General features: G+C 38.1%; 2 protein-coding genes across 2 annotated transcripts; both read right to left on the bottom strand.

Moving 5' to 3' along the window:
• Positions 1 to 828: 828 nt before the first annotated feature.
• Positions 829 to 3,701, bottom strand: si:dkey-34l15.1 (thiosulfate:glutathione sulfurtransferase). Its single transcript, XM_038286617.1, has 4 exons — positions 3,588 to 3,701; positions 2,122 to 2,238; positions 1,750 to 1,912; positions 829 to 982 (listed from the first exon to the last, which is right to left on the bottom strand). Exons 1-4 carry the CDS (start codon positions 3,598 to 3,600, stop codon positions 928 to 930), a joined length of 348 nt encoding a protein of 115 aa, XP_038142545.1. The 5' UTR covers positions 3,601 to 3,701; the 3' UTR covers positions 829 to 927.
• Positions 3,702 to 4,622: 921 nt separating this feature from the next.
• LOC119784536 (leucine-rich repeat neuronal protein 4) lies at positions 4,623 to 7,780 on the bottom strand. Its single transcript, XM_038286629.1, has 2 exons — positions 7,622 to 7,780; positions 4,623 to 5,706 (listed from the first exon to the last, which is right to left on the bottom strand). The coding sequence occupies exon 2, from the start codon at positions 5,702 to 5,704 to the stop codon at positions 4,970 to 4,972; it is 735 nt and encodes a 244-aa protein (XP_038142557.1). The 5' UTR covers positions 5,705 to 5,706; positions 7,622 to 7,780; the 3' UTR covers positions 4,623 to 4,969.
• Between the last annotated feature and the right edge of the window lie 9,861 nt (positions 7,781 to 17,641).

The following is a 17,641-nucleotide window of genomic DNA, read 5'->3' on the forward strand; positions in this document are numbered from 1 at the left end:
TATACCAAAATAAAGATAAATTAATAAGATAAGTAATAATAAAAGAAAAACATCCCTGTGGTTTCTCCTCTATGAATCCAGGATAACTGAGCTGTTCTGCACATCCTCTCCGAATGCAATGGTTCTTTTTGTTTTTGTGGGCCTCCTATGGTGTTTGAGAAGCGAACCTGCAAGCTTTAAGAATTAAAATATTTGTGTTGGTTTAATTACTCCTAAATGCCAACGGGAGATTATTAAACTAGACTGAGCAATAATTATTTAACTTAACATGGGCTAAAAGTGGGGCTAAAAGAAGCACCAGGTAAAGAGAAAACAAACCATTGGATGTGATCCTATAATGTGTCTCCACAGCAATACTTTAAACTAGCTGCTGTATTTTTTATTTATATTTACTCAAGTACTAGATTGCTTAAAATCTTCAATAATTTACAAAGAGAATTATACTAGTCTAGATGAGATAAGATAAAAATTACAATGACATTTGTCATAACAACTGTCTTGTTTCAATATCTGGCACAGTGAACAGTATATGAACCCTGCATGTCCTCCTGTGTTAGCACTAAGGTTGCATTAAAAACGTGGACTGGATTTTGATCACCATGGTATTTTTATATATAAATAAGTTGACTTTTAATGCCTGTATTTTTTTAAGGTGAGAAATTAGGAATATGGATTTAGACTGTGAGAAGACACTGAGATGGGTGAGTCTCAATGTAGTTCATAGATGAACCACTCTAATAATCTCCAATAGACACTTTTAGTACTAAACAACATATTTTATTTTTCTTTATCTTAACTTATTGTGTGCCATGAATTCAAATTACCGTAACAATTACAATGCTTTATTGTATAAAAACCAACAAATTCTTTGCATATATATATTATATATCTATATATAAATATGTGAGGCTTCATCTTGCAAATAAATTAGTTCCTTTGTCTTCTTGACCATTCGCTGTAGGCTCCAGCATAATTACGTGCACTGAATAAAAGCAAGAAAGAAAACACAGAATTAGACAAAAAACAGACTGAAGAAATATTATCACAGTTCTTAAGCTGAAAGTCTTTCAATAGGTATTCTAAAGCAGTACGGAGCTTGAACTGCTATCAAGATTCATTTTAGCTGAAATAAAGAAATCAAAATTGCACTGGTATTGCAAAAAAAGAATTAAAACCAAGAAAACCCATTTTAATATATTTTTTAATTGGATTAAATGCCACAAACGCAGAGGGAATCTAGATTAATCCATTAAAATGGTTGCTCACAATTTTCAACATTTCAACAAAAACCTTTTAACTCATCCCTATTTTATTATAGCCAGGACTAAGACCTATAACTATATTTGTCAATTGGAAGGTAAAATCCTTGTGCTTACTCACAAACCTGGTGTATTAACACATTTTCAAAAAGCTAAAAAAAATCATAACAAATCTTATTAAGCCTCAATTTTAGAAAACAATGTAATAACTAGTCCGTAGAGTAGTCAGGAAAATGTGTAACAATATAAGCTTAAAATGTATAATTTAAAAAAGAGTCTATCAAATGTGCATGTTTTGTACGTTTGTCAAATGATGAAAATGGCAAAAATGACTCCTTAATTTAATGGACTTTTGATTGACTTTTAGCAGCTGTTTATTCTGATACAAATAAAATCAGAAAAAAAAATAAATAAAAAGGAGCTACAGATATCATCAGCAGATAAAAAGAGTCAAAAAAAATAAAAAACACAACAAAAATGACTAACTTACTTGGTATATCCTTTTCCCCGTGCCATGCTTGTTGCCCTCGCCCCTCGGGCTCCTATCTGGCAGTAAAACACCAGCTCAGAATCACCCAGGGCTGGCTTTGTTACTCCATACTTGGCCTTGAATTCATCCGGTGTCATGGCAAGAGCAGCATCTACTGTTTGAACTGTAGGGAGGAGACAAAATCAGCCTGTCAATCACATACAGTACTGCACTATGACGATTTAATGTAAATTACAGAGAGCTTGAAAAACAGGAATTGCTATCCTCACTCACCACGTCACACTCTTTATGTAAAACAGCACACCTGGTTTCAATGGGCACCAATATCTTATTTAAAACCACTCTAACACAATATATTAAATAAAGCCTTACTGGGAATGTGAATTGAACCAGCGATCTTCCCTCTTTTCACTTCATCTTCAGAGCGGACATCAATCAGAACCAGATCCTTGCTCTTTGCAATAAGAGCTTTCAGTTCCTCATATGTGACTGGAAAAGAGATAGAGGGGGGAAATCAACAAGATAAAGCATCACAAGGGTTTCAGAAATTTGTATCAACCTCTTTTTAAAATCATAAGTCAAAATGACAGATTAGTCTTTCACCAGATGTTTTTTCCCCCCAGAGGCACATATTGTTTGTACGAAGTCTTACAACAGTTATTTCTCATTTAGTTAATTGACGGCTGTATGTACAAACTGCCACTTTAAACCACATTCCTCGCCGTGACCAGATAGTTTCCCAGTGTGAGGTCATGTTGAAGTTCACTCCGCCCACTTCAGGTGAATAGAGAAAAATATCTGCCATTATGAAAAAATCTACTGTGAGATACGCATGAACCTCTGATGTTTTACACAAAGCAAATTACTGGAATCAGTGAAGGGTAAAGGTGAAGATGACAGATATCTGAGTAACTATCCAAAAAAATAAAAAAATACCTAAACCCTGCTTATAAGACTACCTCTTTCTGGGAGTTAGGAGTAAAGTCATGGCGTCCTGGCAGGCGGGGCAACAGGTTGCAAATTTCATGATTTGTTTTGTATTGCTACCCGCAACCGACTACTCCCAGTAGAGTCCAGTCTCTTCTGGGAGTAGACTAGATTGCTGAGTCACTCTACAAAGGATCACAGTAACATCCCTGTCAATAGTTAACCATGTCTCTCTCTTAGAACTAGTAAGTTACCGTATGTGTTGCCTTTCTTCCTCTAGACCTGGAAACTGACTCAGAGCTGATCTGTTCTCTACTAGATCAAATTACAAGGCAACAATGCCATTACATTTTTTTCTTTTGTTGAACAAGTACCTCCGGATAAGTGGGTTTGTGCTTAAGTCTGCTCAAAACCCAAGTCATATGTAGCATAGTGCTGTTCACACTCTGGATCTGATTCTTCTTTTAAAGAAGACTTTCCCCTTTCTACTGACACTACAGGAACTGCTAGAAAATGAATGCAGTGACTGTCCATAGTTTACATACAGGAGGAATGAAAACTTTATTCATTATGTTGGGTTGAGGTTGAATTGAGTTTAACTGAATTAAATTAAATTGAAATCACTTAAAGGAAATATTGAATAAAATGAAACTAATTAAGAAAGTATACAGTTTTGAAATATATCAATATTCACAAGTAGTAAAACTCTGAATTTCTAAAAAATATCCCTATTTTTGGTAAGATATTCTAAACAATCTTCAGTAATTATGAGATATTATGAGGAAATATTGTGATGATCTTGAAAAAAAAACACATTACAGTCTAAATGTTGTTTCAGTTCGGGATTTAAAAGCAGACGGATGTCTGAAGGTAATGACATTATACCTGCTACAAAAGGGAAATGGACTTACTTGTGTTTGCCATCCTGTTCAATGATTAAAGATGTGAAGATGAGCTGTAATCCCCTCCTATAAGAGGACACCTTCTTCCTCATATTATTTGCTAACAACTAATTGGCTCTGAAAGAAAAGTGGGTGGGACTTAGCAAAGGGATTGAGGCAGCAAGCCAATAAGTATGCTCAAACCCCACTCCAGTAGACTTTCAAAATAAAACTGAGCTTTTTGTGTGTGATGTTAATTTTGCCATAGTTTTAAGGTACAAATGATGTCCATGTATATTCCCATAGAGTTCAGGACAAATTAGTGATAAAAAAAAAATATATATATATTTTTAAAAGGAAAAAAAACTATTGTCTTAGCATTTAAAAAACAATTTAATGTACTCCCAGTAGTAGTGACAAACTGATAAAAAAAAAATATCTGTGTGCTCCTAAAGCCCTCACTACTATCAGTACTACATTCATTGTCTCTACTCTGAATCCTTCCCCAACCTTTTTAAGGTTTTGCTTCATGATGACCTAAAAGCTACTTTTTTTTTCCCAAGGTGGCCATGAACATTTTATACCTCTATTTCTTCCTGTTATTCCACTTTACAGTAACATGCTCTACAGTAACAGCACTTTATGATCAGCCAGCTCCTCCAGGAATTACTAACTCCATCACATATTCCTTTATCTAAAATGCTGTATTATTGTTTTTATATAATGTAAACATTTCTTTAAAAAACACATTTTGGGGGTTTTGATAATCTGTAATGCATAATCGCCATAAAAAATTATATTACTATTGCTGCTTTAAACCATAGTAACTATGGAAATTAATACATTTTATTTTGAATGTCCACTTAAAACCCCGTGCTCATTTTAAGCACATATGCATATTTCTTATTTTATGACAACATGTGTAAAAGTTGCAATGGTGGCTATGCAAAGAATATTGCTGAATGTTATCCAAGGTTAGTTTTTTTTTTAATTATGTAGATTCATCCATGTACATAAACAAAGAAAATACATTTTCAGTACAAAATCAAATCAATGATTACCAGAGTTTTTCATAAAAAAATATGTTTTATTAAAACTATTTATGACAGAATTCCACAACAACACAGTTATTATGTAAGTTAAGCTGTAAAACAACAACATGCTTTAAATTTAATCTACAAAGGTTAATTTGCCTGCAAACAAACCTGTAACACTAACACCAAAACAACAGATACCGCTAATTTTTTGCATTATTTTCTGTAGACTCCTCGAGACAGAAGTTTAACGAATGTATTTAGTATAAGACACACACAAAAAAAACTATTGATCTTTTCTTTTTAATGAGTTTGGCTGAACTCTCCACATTCCTCTTGTCTGGATCATGATGCTCTTTCTGATTTCTAGGAGGGGTTTCATGATCCAACGACAGATTCCCGTTTTGCTTTTCGACACATTTGTCTTCTACAGAGCACTATAGCTACTATAAGGAGAATAAGAATGAAGGCGACTCCTCCTCCTATGACCCCAGCCAGCAGTTTGTGGTCGGAAGATTCGGGTCGTTCGTATCTCTTACAGGAGAAGTCTGTAGGACTGCTGGTCCCGGCGCTGTTCACTGCTTCCACACAAACCTTCGTCCCCACCTCCAAAGATCTCACCAAAGCTCGTCGATGATTTTCCTTAAAAATTGTAACCTCACTTCCTTCTATAGTCACTTTATAGGTGGAAACAGCTGAGTTGGGAGCACACCATTGCACTACTATCTGTCCTCTGTTTTCTCCTTCAGTGATCGGCTGCAGTGCTTGGATGCGTGGAGCATGAGGAACCATGTCCTCACCACTCTTCCCAGGGCACATGCACCCAGTTTTAGCCTTCAGACTCTCGCAGGGCTCCTGATTCTCCAAGCAGGGGTCATACTGACAGTGGTTCACACTGGACAAACGGGGACTTCTTTGAGAGGTCACCACTTCAGGAGGAAAGCCATCATCATAATCACCTTCATCAATTTCTAAGCCAGGGTCAGTTAGTATTATGATCCTTTTACGGGTAATGGGTGGGGAGGATGTAGAACTGTGAGCAAAGATTTGGGAGTCAATTAGATGTAAGATGAAAAGAAGAAGAAAAGCCAGGTTCCTGCTAGGGGATGCCATCTCTGTAGAAAAAAACAAAACAAAAAATGAATCAATTGCATTGACTGATTATTTAATGTTATTCGTAACACTCCTTTAATTCTTCAATATGGAACGTCTGTTGTAAGGGGATACATTTTTAAATGCTGCAAACCTAAAATTTTGTATAATATGAATTATGAAAAAATACTATTGGCCCTTCAATTTTATTTATAATAGATAAGAATTTCAAAACCAGATTTCTTGTGATTGAAATAATCATTTGAGGCAGTCTCACAAAAACAGGAGGGAGCTACAATACATGTTTAATGATGCAATTGTCAAGGCTAGAAACAGAGGACCCAGTAATGAAGGCAGACAGATTTCTCAAAAAGGTGTTTATCAAGAAACTGTGGATTCTGCACGGACATCTAAGACCGGAACCTTTGGTCTTAAAGTTCAATCCGTGCGCAGAAGAAGAGGTGGATTCCAACTGAACAGCTACCAACACCACACAGCATGCGCTGCCCAGAGAGTCCCAGACGCTAAAGCTTTGGTGACGGAACAACATGCAGGAGATCAGATCCAAGCACACAAAGGAAGGCAGGACTATCCAGAACGCAAGCCAAAACCAGTGTTGAGAAGGTTCACAGGAGTCCAGGGCAAAGGATCAGATCAAAGATCCAAATAGGTATTTAAGGGTTATCCAGGTCTGTTCCAGGTTCAGTCAACAGGCAGAATTCCAAAGACAGGTCAGGCAAACAGATCAGAACAGGAACACGCAGGCTCAGAGGTCCAAAGGCAGAATGGGTCAGGCAATCAGAAAACGACCAGGTACGCTAGAGAACTCTCACTAAAGGCTCGAATAATCTGGCATTGACGACTGGAAGCAGGCAGGTTAAATAGAGACTGGAGCAGGTGACATAGATGTGCGGAGCTAGACAGGTGAATGGAATTAACAATCAAGCCAGTCATTGGCGCTAAGACCATGACAGTAATGGTTTTAGCAGTACTGAAATCTCTCAAAGTGATGCTGTTGAGGTGTTATTTTTATTTATCCCAGGATTGGGAAAGAGTTGAAATGTTGAATTGAAGAAAATCAATAATCTGAAGCTGCTGGATGAGTACGCATCACAGTTAATGCAGACCAATAACTGGAGGAGAGGCAACAGCCAGAGCCTCGTTTACTTTTTATCAGAGCCAAATTAAGTAGAAAATGTTAATATCCTAGTATTTCAACTCTTGCATGTGCCCTTCCTGTCACATATAAGAAATAGCCTGAGGGACTTTTAAGGGGCATATGATTTGTTGTATGAAAACTAAGAGTAGATAGACTTGTAGAGGGGGAGTCGCATGACAGACGGTCTCTAGGTAGTGAGGTCGTAAGGGCTGCATTGCTGTTGTTCACCCTTAACACTAAAACACAGACTAATTATGCAAAGAAAAGCGAGAATTCACAACGTATATATATTGACTTTATAAACAATTCCAATTAGCAGACTTATTTATCACTAGATTCTTCTTGGATAACTTTTTTTTTTTTTTTCCAATGATTCCTTTGCTGAAAGTGTTCAGCAATGAGCCCCTTGTTTCCTGCTTGACCACATTTTCATAACAAGATTTAGAAAAACATGGTTTTGTTTTTTTGTTTTGAAGCTCAGAGATATATTTATAAACTCAGACATCTCCAATGTTCTGGTTTGCATCCTGTAAACACCATAAGATAAATGAATCTTACTATTGGGCTGACCTGGACTAGACCTTCCATTTACTCTTGGCAGGAAGCCAGATGAATGTAAGAAACTAAATTTACATTCAAAGAAAATGGAACAGCCAGAAAAGTTCATCAATCTGACCTTAGAAACATGACTGCTGTAAATTAAACAAGCAAGTGTTCTGCAGCTGGGTAAAATAAGTTGTTTATCACAAAATGAATGAAAAGATCTAAAAGTGCTCTACCTTTCTGATGCTGAATAAACTCTTGTCTTGATCTTCTTTGTTCCCAGTCTGGCTGCTCTTTCCATGCGCTCTGAAGCGTCTGCAGTTCTCACAGTTTTTAAGCTCTTTCTCAGACTCTCCTCCTCCTCCTCCTCCTTTTTAACACCCCCTCTGTTTCTCCTCTGGCAGCCTCTCCCCTCTGTTTTTCACTGTGCCTTCTCTTTCCCAAGCGGGCTTTCAGCTAACCATCAGTGTTCCCTTTTTTTGAAGCATTTTTTTAAACCACTCTAGAAGAGGGGGGGACAGAAAGCTGAGTGTTGTTCTGCATGTTAATTGGCTCAGCGGCACCGGGAGGTATGCTTTGCTTGTAGAGGAGTGTTTGTTTAAAGCGGAGATGAACATATCTGTATTTGATCATTTACTTTACAGATGAAGTTCCAGCATACTCCACAGGTGTTCTAATGGAACAGAGCAGCACATAAGGTCGTTTTAGTGTTTGTTTATGAGGGCTTTTGAGAGTAGGGGGTGAGGAATGTGTATGTTTATTATAAACTCCCACCACTACCCGTGTGACCCCATTGTGACAAAGGAATGAAATGATGGGGACTTTCTCCTTTCTAATCCTTTTATGGAGTAAAACTGGCAAAGTTTTCTTTTTTCACTTGTTTATTTATTCCCCCATGTGGCACTGTGGTACCAAGAGATGAAAAGTGCCAGAGAAGAGGGGTCTTTTTTTTGCTTTGGGGGATTTTATCAGCCTCTCTACTAAAGGAGTTGAGAAACGTTTTTCTTAAATCTTAGGCTGGTGGAATGAAGAAGGAGTCTGGGAATTTGTAGAGATCAAAACTAGATAGAAGTAGCTTAATAATCTTTTTTGTGATTTGTTTTTTTCATGTTTTTAAGCCAAAATGAAATAATTTGGTATCAGATGTGTGTATAAAACAGACACAAATTGCAGAAGAAACATTATTAATCAGATAACTGACTTTATATAATTATTCTTAAGTTAACATAGTAAAACATTAACTTAAGATCATTAAATGAAGCAGAACCTCAGCCGGAAGATCCAGGATCTCTTCCATGAGTTCAATGACTAGCAACACTTGGAGGATGTGGAAAGGCATAGGGGCGATCATAGACTACAACAAACTCTCCTTCCCGGAGGGTGCAGCTGATGCTGACTTCCATAATAGACTAAACAACTTCTTTGAAAGGTTTGAAGCTTTAAACAACACTCGAGCATTGAAAGCTGTTCCTCATCAGGGAGAAGAGGCACTCAACCTTCTGATGTGTGGAAGAGGAGAGTCAAGCCAAGAAAGGCCCCAAGCCCCAATAACATACCTGGACAGGTGCACAAGGCGCATGCAGTTCAGCTGGCTGTGTCCTCACAGACATTTTTAACACCTCATTGGACCAATCCATAGTGCCAGCATGCTTCAAGTCTGCCGACATCGTTGATTACCGGCTTGTCTCACTGACTCCAATCATGATGAGGTGCTTCAAAAGGCTGGTTAAAGAACACATTGTCTCCAGTCTTCCCCCAACATTCGTCCTGTTCCAGTTCGCCTACCGACGGAACAGCCCCACTGAAGACACCATTTCCTCTGCTCTTCACCTGAGCCTAGTACACCTGGAGGAGAAGAACACCTGTGTGCGATGCTGTTCCTGGACTTCAGGTCACCATCATCCCACAGCATCAGATAGGGAAACTGGAACAGCTGGGCTTCAATACACCGCTCTGCAATTGGCTGCTGGACTTTCTCACAAACAGACCTCCGTCAGTCCAGGTCAGACAGAACACCTCTGAAGTCATCACCCCAAGCTCAGGCTCCCCTCAGGACTGCGTCCTGAGCCCTCTGCTGTTCGCTCTGATGACACATGACTGTGTCCCCAGGTTCACCACCAACCACTTCGGGAAGTTTGCAGATGACACTCAGTGGTTGGCCTAATCAGAGACGACAACGACCAGGACTACAGACAGAAGGTGGAGAAGCTGGTGGGCTGGTGCAGAGACAACAACCTGATCCTGATCATTGTTGACATCAGGAAGAACCGTCCTAACCACGCTCCACTGCTCATCAACAGCTCAGCTGTAGAGGTAGGTGGTCAACAGTGCAAAATGACAGTTAGGTCTTGATGGATATTCATCTGTGTTATAATTTATGTATGTTTAGATTATAGATTAAATACATGAGGACTATTTAGCCTACTAAGAGGACTTCCTAAGAATATTGGTTGCATGTGATTTTGCATGGGTTGCAAGTTGGAGCAGTTAATAAGCTCTGATGGATGGATGGATGGATGGATGGATGGATGGATGGATGGATGGATGGATGGATGGATGGATGGATGGATGGATGGATGGATGGATAAAGGCTTTAATATTATTTATACTAATTATCATTATAAGTATAGATGGATTTGATGATTTGTGAAACATTAGAAAAAAGGTATATTGTTTTCCTTCCCTTTGAAAATAGGCCTAAGTGTTAGTTAATCAAAAATAAACCTAATAATAAAATATTTGTCTTTTTCATCTGACCGAATGTGAACTTTTACATTGAATGTGCATTGAAAGCACATTTCCTAAATACACATAAATCGCTTAGCAACATTTGTTTTTATTGCATGTTTATGAATTAATCCCCCAGTTTAAAGTGAAAAAAATATTCACAATTTAAAGCACTCTTTCATTTAACACATTTTAAAAACTGTTTTCTTATTTTCTCATCACCAAGACCACGCACTTGATTACAGTAAGCCTAGGAGAGTCATTGGTGCCGATAAGCTCTGAATAAAAGTTCTTTGTGAAAATAAGTTCTTGAAAAAGAGTGTAAGTACTTTGGCATCTAGGTTGGATTAGACCTCAGAAAGGGTGGCATGAAAACCACAGAAACTGCATGTACTTTTCAGGTCTTGTTGTGCAATGGTACACAGCATTGTTTGATACAGTTTATTACTTCACCGCAGGCTAGATAAGACATGCCTGGCTCTTGGATTGATGCTATGAACATGCAGGCCAACATATGTACATAAAAGGTCAAATATGAGGCACAAATCGTTTAAGTTTTTGGTTCTTTGCATTCCTGTCTAAAGCTATTATGATGTAAAAACAGAAAAAAATAATATTATTAAATCACAAATGAATGATAATAATACATTCTATTTTGAAAGGTCTTTTATTTTGCTCCTGCACCATGTGTTAAAGTTGTTTTTTTTATCTTTTAAACATGAAAAGGTTTCTGATTTCCTTTTAAAATCTCTGATGCTTCATGCAAACTATATTACTTAAAGAATATAATAAAAGCACCTTTTTGGCAAACACTATCGCAACTTTATAGTTTTTGAAATTTGTGGTGTGACAAACATTTCAATTTACTGCAGCAAATAAACTAAATGCTAACAGATCTGCTTTATGTAACAGTAAACGCATTAAATCACTCCGTGTTAAATACAAACAATATGCTTCTGAAAACTTGAATACAGAATCAAACCCTCACATAAATGTGGTTAGTTTTAAACCAATTAAAAATGTTAGCATGCTTGAATCTTTAAACACAGAGTATATTAGCCTTCTGGCATTGGGATTTAGTTCAAAGTCGCTCTGTTTAGTCATTCAGTGGTGGTGGTTTAACAAACCACAGTGGAAAATTCTGTAAAATCTGCCACTCCTCCCAGTGCTTCCCCCATCTACATTTATTTTTCAGGTTCAAGCTAAAAAAATTAATGTTTTGACTACAAAAGACAATCATCTCCATATCTCTCTCATCAGTCCCCCTGCTTTTTTAGTGTCGTAAGCTGATAAGATTCAGCAGTCTGTTTGGCTGGCTGGCTCAGGTTGCACCAGGCGTATCACAAGGATAAGTCATTCATCTCATGATTTCCCTGTTAACTCAGTATCATCTGAAAGTCTGTCTCACAGTACTCTGTCATAATATGACTTTTTCCTAATAACTAAGCCTTTTGAAATACCTTAGACACCAAATGCAGTTCTCAAGTAAATGTTTCATTTATTAGAGAATAAAGCTTCTTTAATTCAGCATAGTTCAGTTACACCAGCCAGAGCTAAGCCTGGTCACCACCAGGCATCAAGAAAAGAATCATAAAAAAATAAAAAAACTGTCTGACAAAATGAAGTTGGCAAAATGACTGAAAAACAATATATGTTGTAATCTACAGATTAGATTAAGAATAGATTGGAAAAATAGTCTTTTACAGTTCAGGTTTAGTAATTTCATTCAGCCACAGTGAGAACCATTTTTCACAAACAAAAAAAAAGTAAGAAACATTGGTATAGCTCCCCAGGAGTGGTATGCCTGCAAAAAAATACTACATCAGCTCATTATGTCTATCTTAAAAGAAACCAATTTATGGAGAGTAGGCAAAAATGGATCAGTGGGAGGGTTCAAAGCTGAAGACAACTGCTGAACAAAAATCCCCAAGAGGCTCTTTTCACATTTACTCTAAAGCATATTGATGATTATCTGAGAAAAACTTAAACATACTGGATTTACTGTGGTGTTCTGGGGTTGCTGTCCTTCTATATGACCTGGACAACCTCTAATTATAAAACCGTGAATTTGTCTCTATAAATCTATGCTGCATCTATAAAATGTATTGTATAAAATCTATAAACTAGATTTTTTATCTTAAGGCCACTAGTGCATTACCTTAAGATGAAGCTCTATGCTGCATGAAAATGATCTGAAATACAGTAACAAGTCCCTCCCCGAATAGCTTAGGGGAAAAAAATCAAGTTGTGTCCTAGTCTAAGTCCAGACTATAATTTGATAGAAGTGCTGTATTATGACTAATGGGCTCCTAAAGCTAAACAATTTTGTATCAGATATTAAAATTCTTACACATGGAAGCAAAACCCTCACAGCCAATTATTTGAAGCCCATAACACTGATTTTTGCTGCTAAAGGGTGCATAACCAGCTGTTAGCTTTAGGCGACAATTAGGGTTTTTGCTTATATTAAATTGTCATTTGGAGATTGATTTATATTTTCTCAGGTTATCCTTCATCATACACAGGCAACAAAAGAAAACAAGAAAAAAAAACAACAGCAGCCTTTTCAAAACACAATACACTGAAAGATAAACTGTAAGTCTGACTGTAATAATTTAGAGACACACTGAGGAGCCTGCTTGTTTAAACCATCAGTTCTGTTGGTAAACTTAAGGTTACTGGAAGTTCAAACATGCAATCAAGAGTAAAGAGCAAGAAACATAAAAGGAAACATGTTTCAGACGAGCATTCGGATCTTGCAGCGTTAGTAACTAAATTTGCTTTGTAACACTCATACTCCTTCCAGGAGGGATTGCCTAAATCATCATTTAGGTGAAACCAAACTGAACACTGTGTACACACATACTGTACCTGCATGCAGATATCAGCTGTGATAAGCCTCTGTATTTTATTTTCAAGGAGTAAACTGCTAAAAAGCTTTGATCAAAGGCATTTTTGGGCTCAGAGAGAAAACTTATGAATGTGGGTTTTCTGTTGCCATGGTATGTGGGTGTTGAGGTTTTTTCAGCATGGTGCTTAAGTCCCTAAGGAATAAAGGAAGCCATGCAGTGAGTCATAGTACTTTAGATAATAACCTGCCTTCCACTGCAGATTCCTCCAACCCACTAAAGCAAGTTTGAGCAAGACATGAGACATCTGTCAAGACATCTGTCTGCATCACTGCCAGCACGGAATAAGAATGTCATCTTTTTTGTATTTCTTTATTTACAGAATTTCCTTTTTAGTAAACTGAGGGCCAAATAAGGTAGCAACTACTCCCAAGATTATTTCTTATAATCATTAAACTGTTTTTCACATTTAGTCATTGAACCAAGTCCCAGCTGACTTGATGAAACTGAGAAATGTGTGGGCCTCACTCCCCCACCTACCCACACACCTTTCTGAGGATTTGAACTATTTCGTGTTAAACAGGAAGCACTGCTATGGGCTAGATCCCCGTCACCTTTGACCCCCCCACCACTTCATTCAAAAGGAATCCTGGGGTAGTCGTATATCCAGACACCGAGGAAGCTAAAGCACGCAGCTAATTTTAACCCGGGGGAGCTGCTGTGGCTCACGCTGCCTGTTCCGTCCACAGTGGGGTAATTGGAGACAGCAGTGTGATGGTGTAGCAGCTCCATTTCACGATGTGGGGCCACATTACTTATTGCACGGCATATCTTCATAGTTTGCCTGATAGAAACCATGCTTTTTAATTCACTTCTAGAACATGTGTAGTTGCAGCCGATTATACAGACTGTTTATATGTGATAGAAGTTAACTACTATATATGTTCTACCAGTCTGTGATTGCCAGTGTCCTCTTCTACACCTTGGTGTGCTGGGGAGGCAGCACATCCAAGAAGGACACGTCCAGACTGGACAAACTGATCAGGCGGGCCGGCTCCGTGGTCAGCATGAAGCTAGACTCTCTGGTGCGGTGGCAGAGGAGAGGACACTGAATAAACTGATGGACATCATGGACAACAGCAGCCACCCTCTGCACGCCGTCATCAGCAGCCAGAGGAGCCTGTTCTGTGATAGACTGCTGCTTCCCAAGTGCCGGACCAATAGAATTTAGAACTCTTTTGTCCCCCATGCCATCAGACTGTACAACACCTCACTGGGGGCGAGGAGGCGACACAGGACAGGGGGAAGAAGGGAGGAGTAGCAACACTTGTATTTTTTTTATTTTTTCTGTTAAATGTGAACTCCATATTTATTTGTATTTGTATTTTGCTTAATTTTAATTTAACTTAATACTTTTTTGTTGCTTAATTTTAATTTAACTTAATACTTTTTTGCCCTGTAAGCTGCTGGTAACCTTAATTCCCGGAGGGAGTCTTCCCAGGGGATCAATAAAGTTCTGTCTGTGTCTAAGTCTAAGAGCCCTCTGAGCTGTTGATGATGAGTTCTGATTATATGCAATCCAGTAAACTGCAAATATGCATCATTCAAATAGTTTCTTGTTAAAACCACAAACTGCAAGGGTGTTTTTTTGGATGGAGCAACTCATAGTGATCTATTTTGAAAAGGAATGAAAAGGTTGCATGGTTTTGAAAAATATAGGGAGAATATGTTGACAAGTATTAATCACATTTGGTGTTTAAGTTGCTAGATAAAGGTGATTATTGAAAGAAAGACTTGACTGTTGTTTTCTCACAAAAGTAAACGGCAAACAGTTGAAAGAAGTTGTTCTAAAAACTAATACTAGATATCAACCTGAGCACCACATTAGAACTGTGGCATAACCATGACGGTATCACGCTGTAGTCTAGTTTGCCATAGATTCCTCATTAAAACTGGTCATTTCAGTTAATGAGATGATGAATAAATTAAATGTATTTCACAACAGGTATTATCTCAGTCTAGATTTGCAAAACTGGGACTGGTACAACCCCAAAGACTTGAAAATTTACGAACCATCCGTGTGATGACATATCTAAGGTGATGAAGGTTTTAGCTCTGTAGTCCTGGACATTTTGCACTTGTTGGTAGCTCCCCTCAGTGGTTGATCCTTGCTATTGCTGCCACATTAAGGTGCTTTGCAGCCATATACACTATATTGCCAAAAGTATTTGCTCACCTGCCTTGACTCACATATGAGCTTAAGTGACATCCCGTTCCTAATCCATAGGGTTCAATATGACGTCGGTCCACCCTTTGCAGCTAGAACAGCTTCAACTCTTCTGGGAAGGCTGTCCACAAGGTTTAGGAGTGTGTTTATGGGAATTTTTGACCATTCTTCCAGAAGCGCATTTGTGAGGTCGCACACTGATGTTGGACGAGAAGGCCTGGCTCTCAGTCTCCGCTCTAATTCATCCCAAAGGTGTTCTATCGGGTTGAGGTCAGGACTCTGTGCAGGCCAGTCAAGTTCATCCACACCAGACTCTGTCATCCATGTCTTTATGGACCTTGCTTTGTGCACTGGTGCACAGTCATGTTGGAAGAGGAAGGGGCCAGCTCCAAACTGTTCCCACAAAGTTGGGAGCATGGAATTGTCCAAAATGTCTTGGTATGCTGAAGCATTCAGAGTTCCTTTCACTGGAACTAAGGGGCCAAGCCCAGCTCCTGAAAAACAACCCCACACCATAATCCCCCCTCCACCAAACTTTACACTTGGCACAATGCAGTCAGACAAGTACCGTTCTCCTGGCAACCGCCAAACCCAGACCCGTCCATCAGATTGCCAGATGGAGAAGCGCGATTCGTCACTCCAGAGAACGCGTCTCCACTGCTCTAGAGTCCAGTGGCGGCGTGCTTTACACCACCGCATCCGACGCTTTGCATTGCACTTGGTGATGTATGGCTTGGATGCAGCTGCTCGACCATGGAAACCCATTCCATGAAGCTCTCTGCGCACTGTTCTTGAGCTAATCTGAAGGCCACATGAAGTTTGGAGGTCTGTAGTGATTGACTCTGCAGAAAGTTGGCGACCTCTTCGCACTATGCGCGTCAGCATCCGCTGACCCCGCTCCGTCAGTTTACGTGGCCTACCACTTCGTGGCTGAGTTGCTGTCGTTCCCAAACACTTCCATTTTCTTATAATACAGCTGACAGTTGACTGTGGAATATTTAGGAGTGAGGAAATTTCACGACTGGATTTGTTGCACAGGTGGCATCCTATCACAGTTCCACGCTGGAATTCACTGAGCTCCTGAGAGCGACCCATTCTTTCACAAATGTTTGTAAAAACAGTCTGCATGCCTAGGTGCTTGAATTTATACACCTGTGGCCATGGAAGTGATTGGAACACCTGATTCCAATAATTTGGATGGGTGAGCAAATACTTTTGGCAATATAGTGTATATATATATATATATATATATATATATATATATTCTTAAATTTTCAAGTCTTTGTGTGTGGGTGTGTATCTATGTTTGGTTTTCTTGCCAAGTGAGGTTCCTTGGTTCAAGTAAGTATCTAGAATTCAAGAATTCAAATAAAGTAAAGAAACAATGACCACTGGTTGTTAAGTCCCATTGCTGATAAATTCTGATCAGCAGCAATATTATGCTTCACCCTCACCATGAGTGCAAAGGTCAGATGAATTTTGGAGGTTTTCGTATTTACTTATTTACACTTAGGTTTTTAAGGTTATATATATATATATATATATATATATATATATATATATATATATATATATATATATATATATATATATATATATATATATATATATATATATATATATATATATATATATATATATATATATATATATATTTATTGATTTCAAAATTCCTGCAATCCAGATAGCTCCCAATTTAGATATACAGGCTTAGAAAAATAAATACATTCTTGCTGACAGTGGGACACAAGTTTCTACCACCAAGCAGCTTAACTAAGATCAAGTTAAAGGATTTAAATGAGGTCCTTTTTTCTTTTTGCTCTTTGTTACAACATAAACAAGACCTTTCGCATAATTTCTTAATAATTTCTTAACTTACTATATAAACATTTCTCCAGACTCAGTTTGGCGTATTCGTGTGGGAAGTTACAGATTTCAGTCCTTTCGTGTTGACTTTGGACAAACCTTCTTTGTGATGATGTAAATCTAGCTGGACAATGAACTCTGACTTTTCAGTTCCAACAAACTCTTGTTTATACTGCAGGCTTTTAGCTTGGGTGGGTATTCTTTTAAACATCTAAATTAATGTCCTTTTATTTAAGTGTAACAGTTTGCATCAGATAATTAAGAGTCAAGAAACTCAAAACACGTTACAAAATAACTTAAAAGCCATGACATCTATCATTAAGGACATCTTTAAAGCAAGCCTAAAAAGCCGTTCTAAACCAAAACCAATCGACTTCTGATCATCTCTTTGACTAATTACCCCAAATTATACAACAAAGTTGATGATGGCTACAAACAAGCTACAACATGGATACAGGCATCTTAACAAATTGATGTAGATATGTATGTCGATATTGGAGCCTGTATACTTGAAAGGCAAAAGTGATATATTGCATGCCACTTTTGAAAAATGATATATGCCAGTTGAAGTGGCATATGACAATTTT

This window comes from Cyprinodon tularosa, unplaced genomic scaffold (genome assembly GCF_016077235.1).
Source record: "Cyprinodon tularosa strain WSP-4 unplaced genomic scaffold, ASM1607723v1 ctg228, whole genome shotgun sequence".
In the NCBI taxonomy this organism is placed as follows: Eukaryota; Metazoa; Chordata; class Actinopteri; order Cyprinodontiformes; family Cyprinodontidae; genus Cyprinodon; species Cyprinodon tularosa.

Excerpts from the sequence above, each read along its gene's own strand:
- si:dkey-34l15.1 (XM_038286617.1), bottom strand. Across the intron at positions 1,913-2,121 it reads TGGTTCAATTCACATTCCCA|TTCAAACAGTAGATGCTGCT; the intron begins GTAAGGCTTTAT and ends TCCTCCCTACAG. Across the intron at positions 983-1,749 it reads CGGGGAAAAGGATATACCAA|TGCACGTAATTATGCTGGAG; the intron begins GTAAGTTAGTCA and ends GCTTTTATTCAG.
- LOC119784536 (XM_038286629.1), bottom strand. The coding sequence starts at position 5,704 with ATGGCATCCCCTAGCAGGAACCTGGCTTTTCTTCTTCTTTTCATCTTA.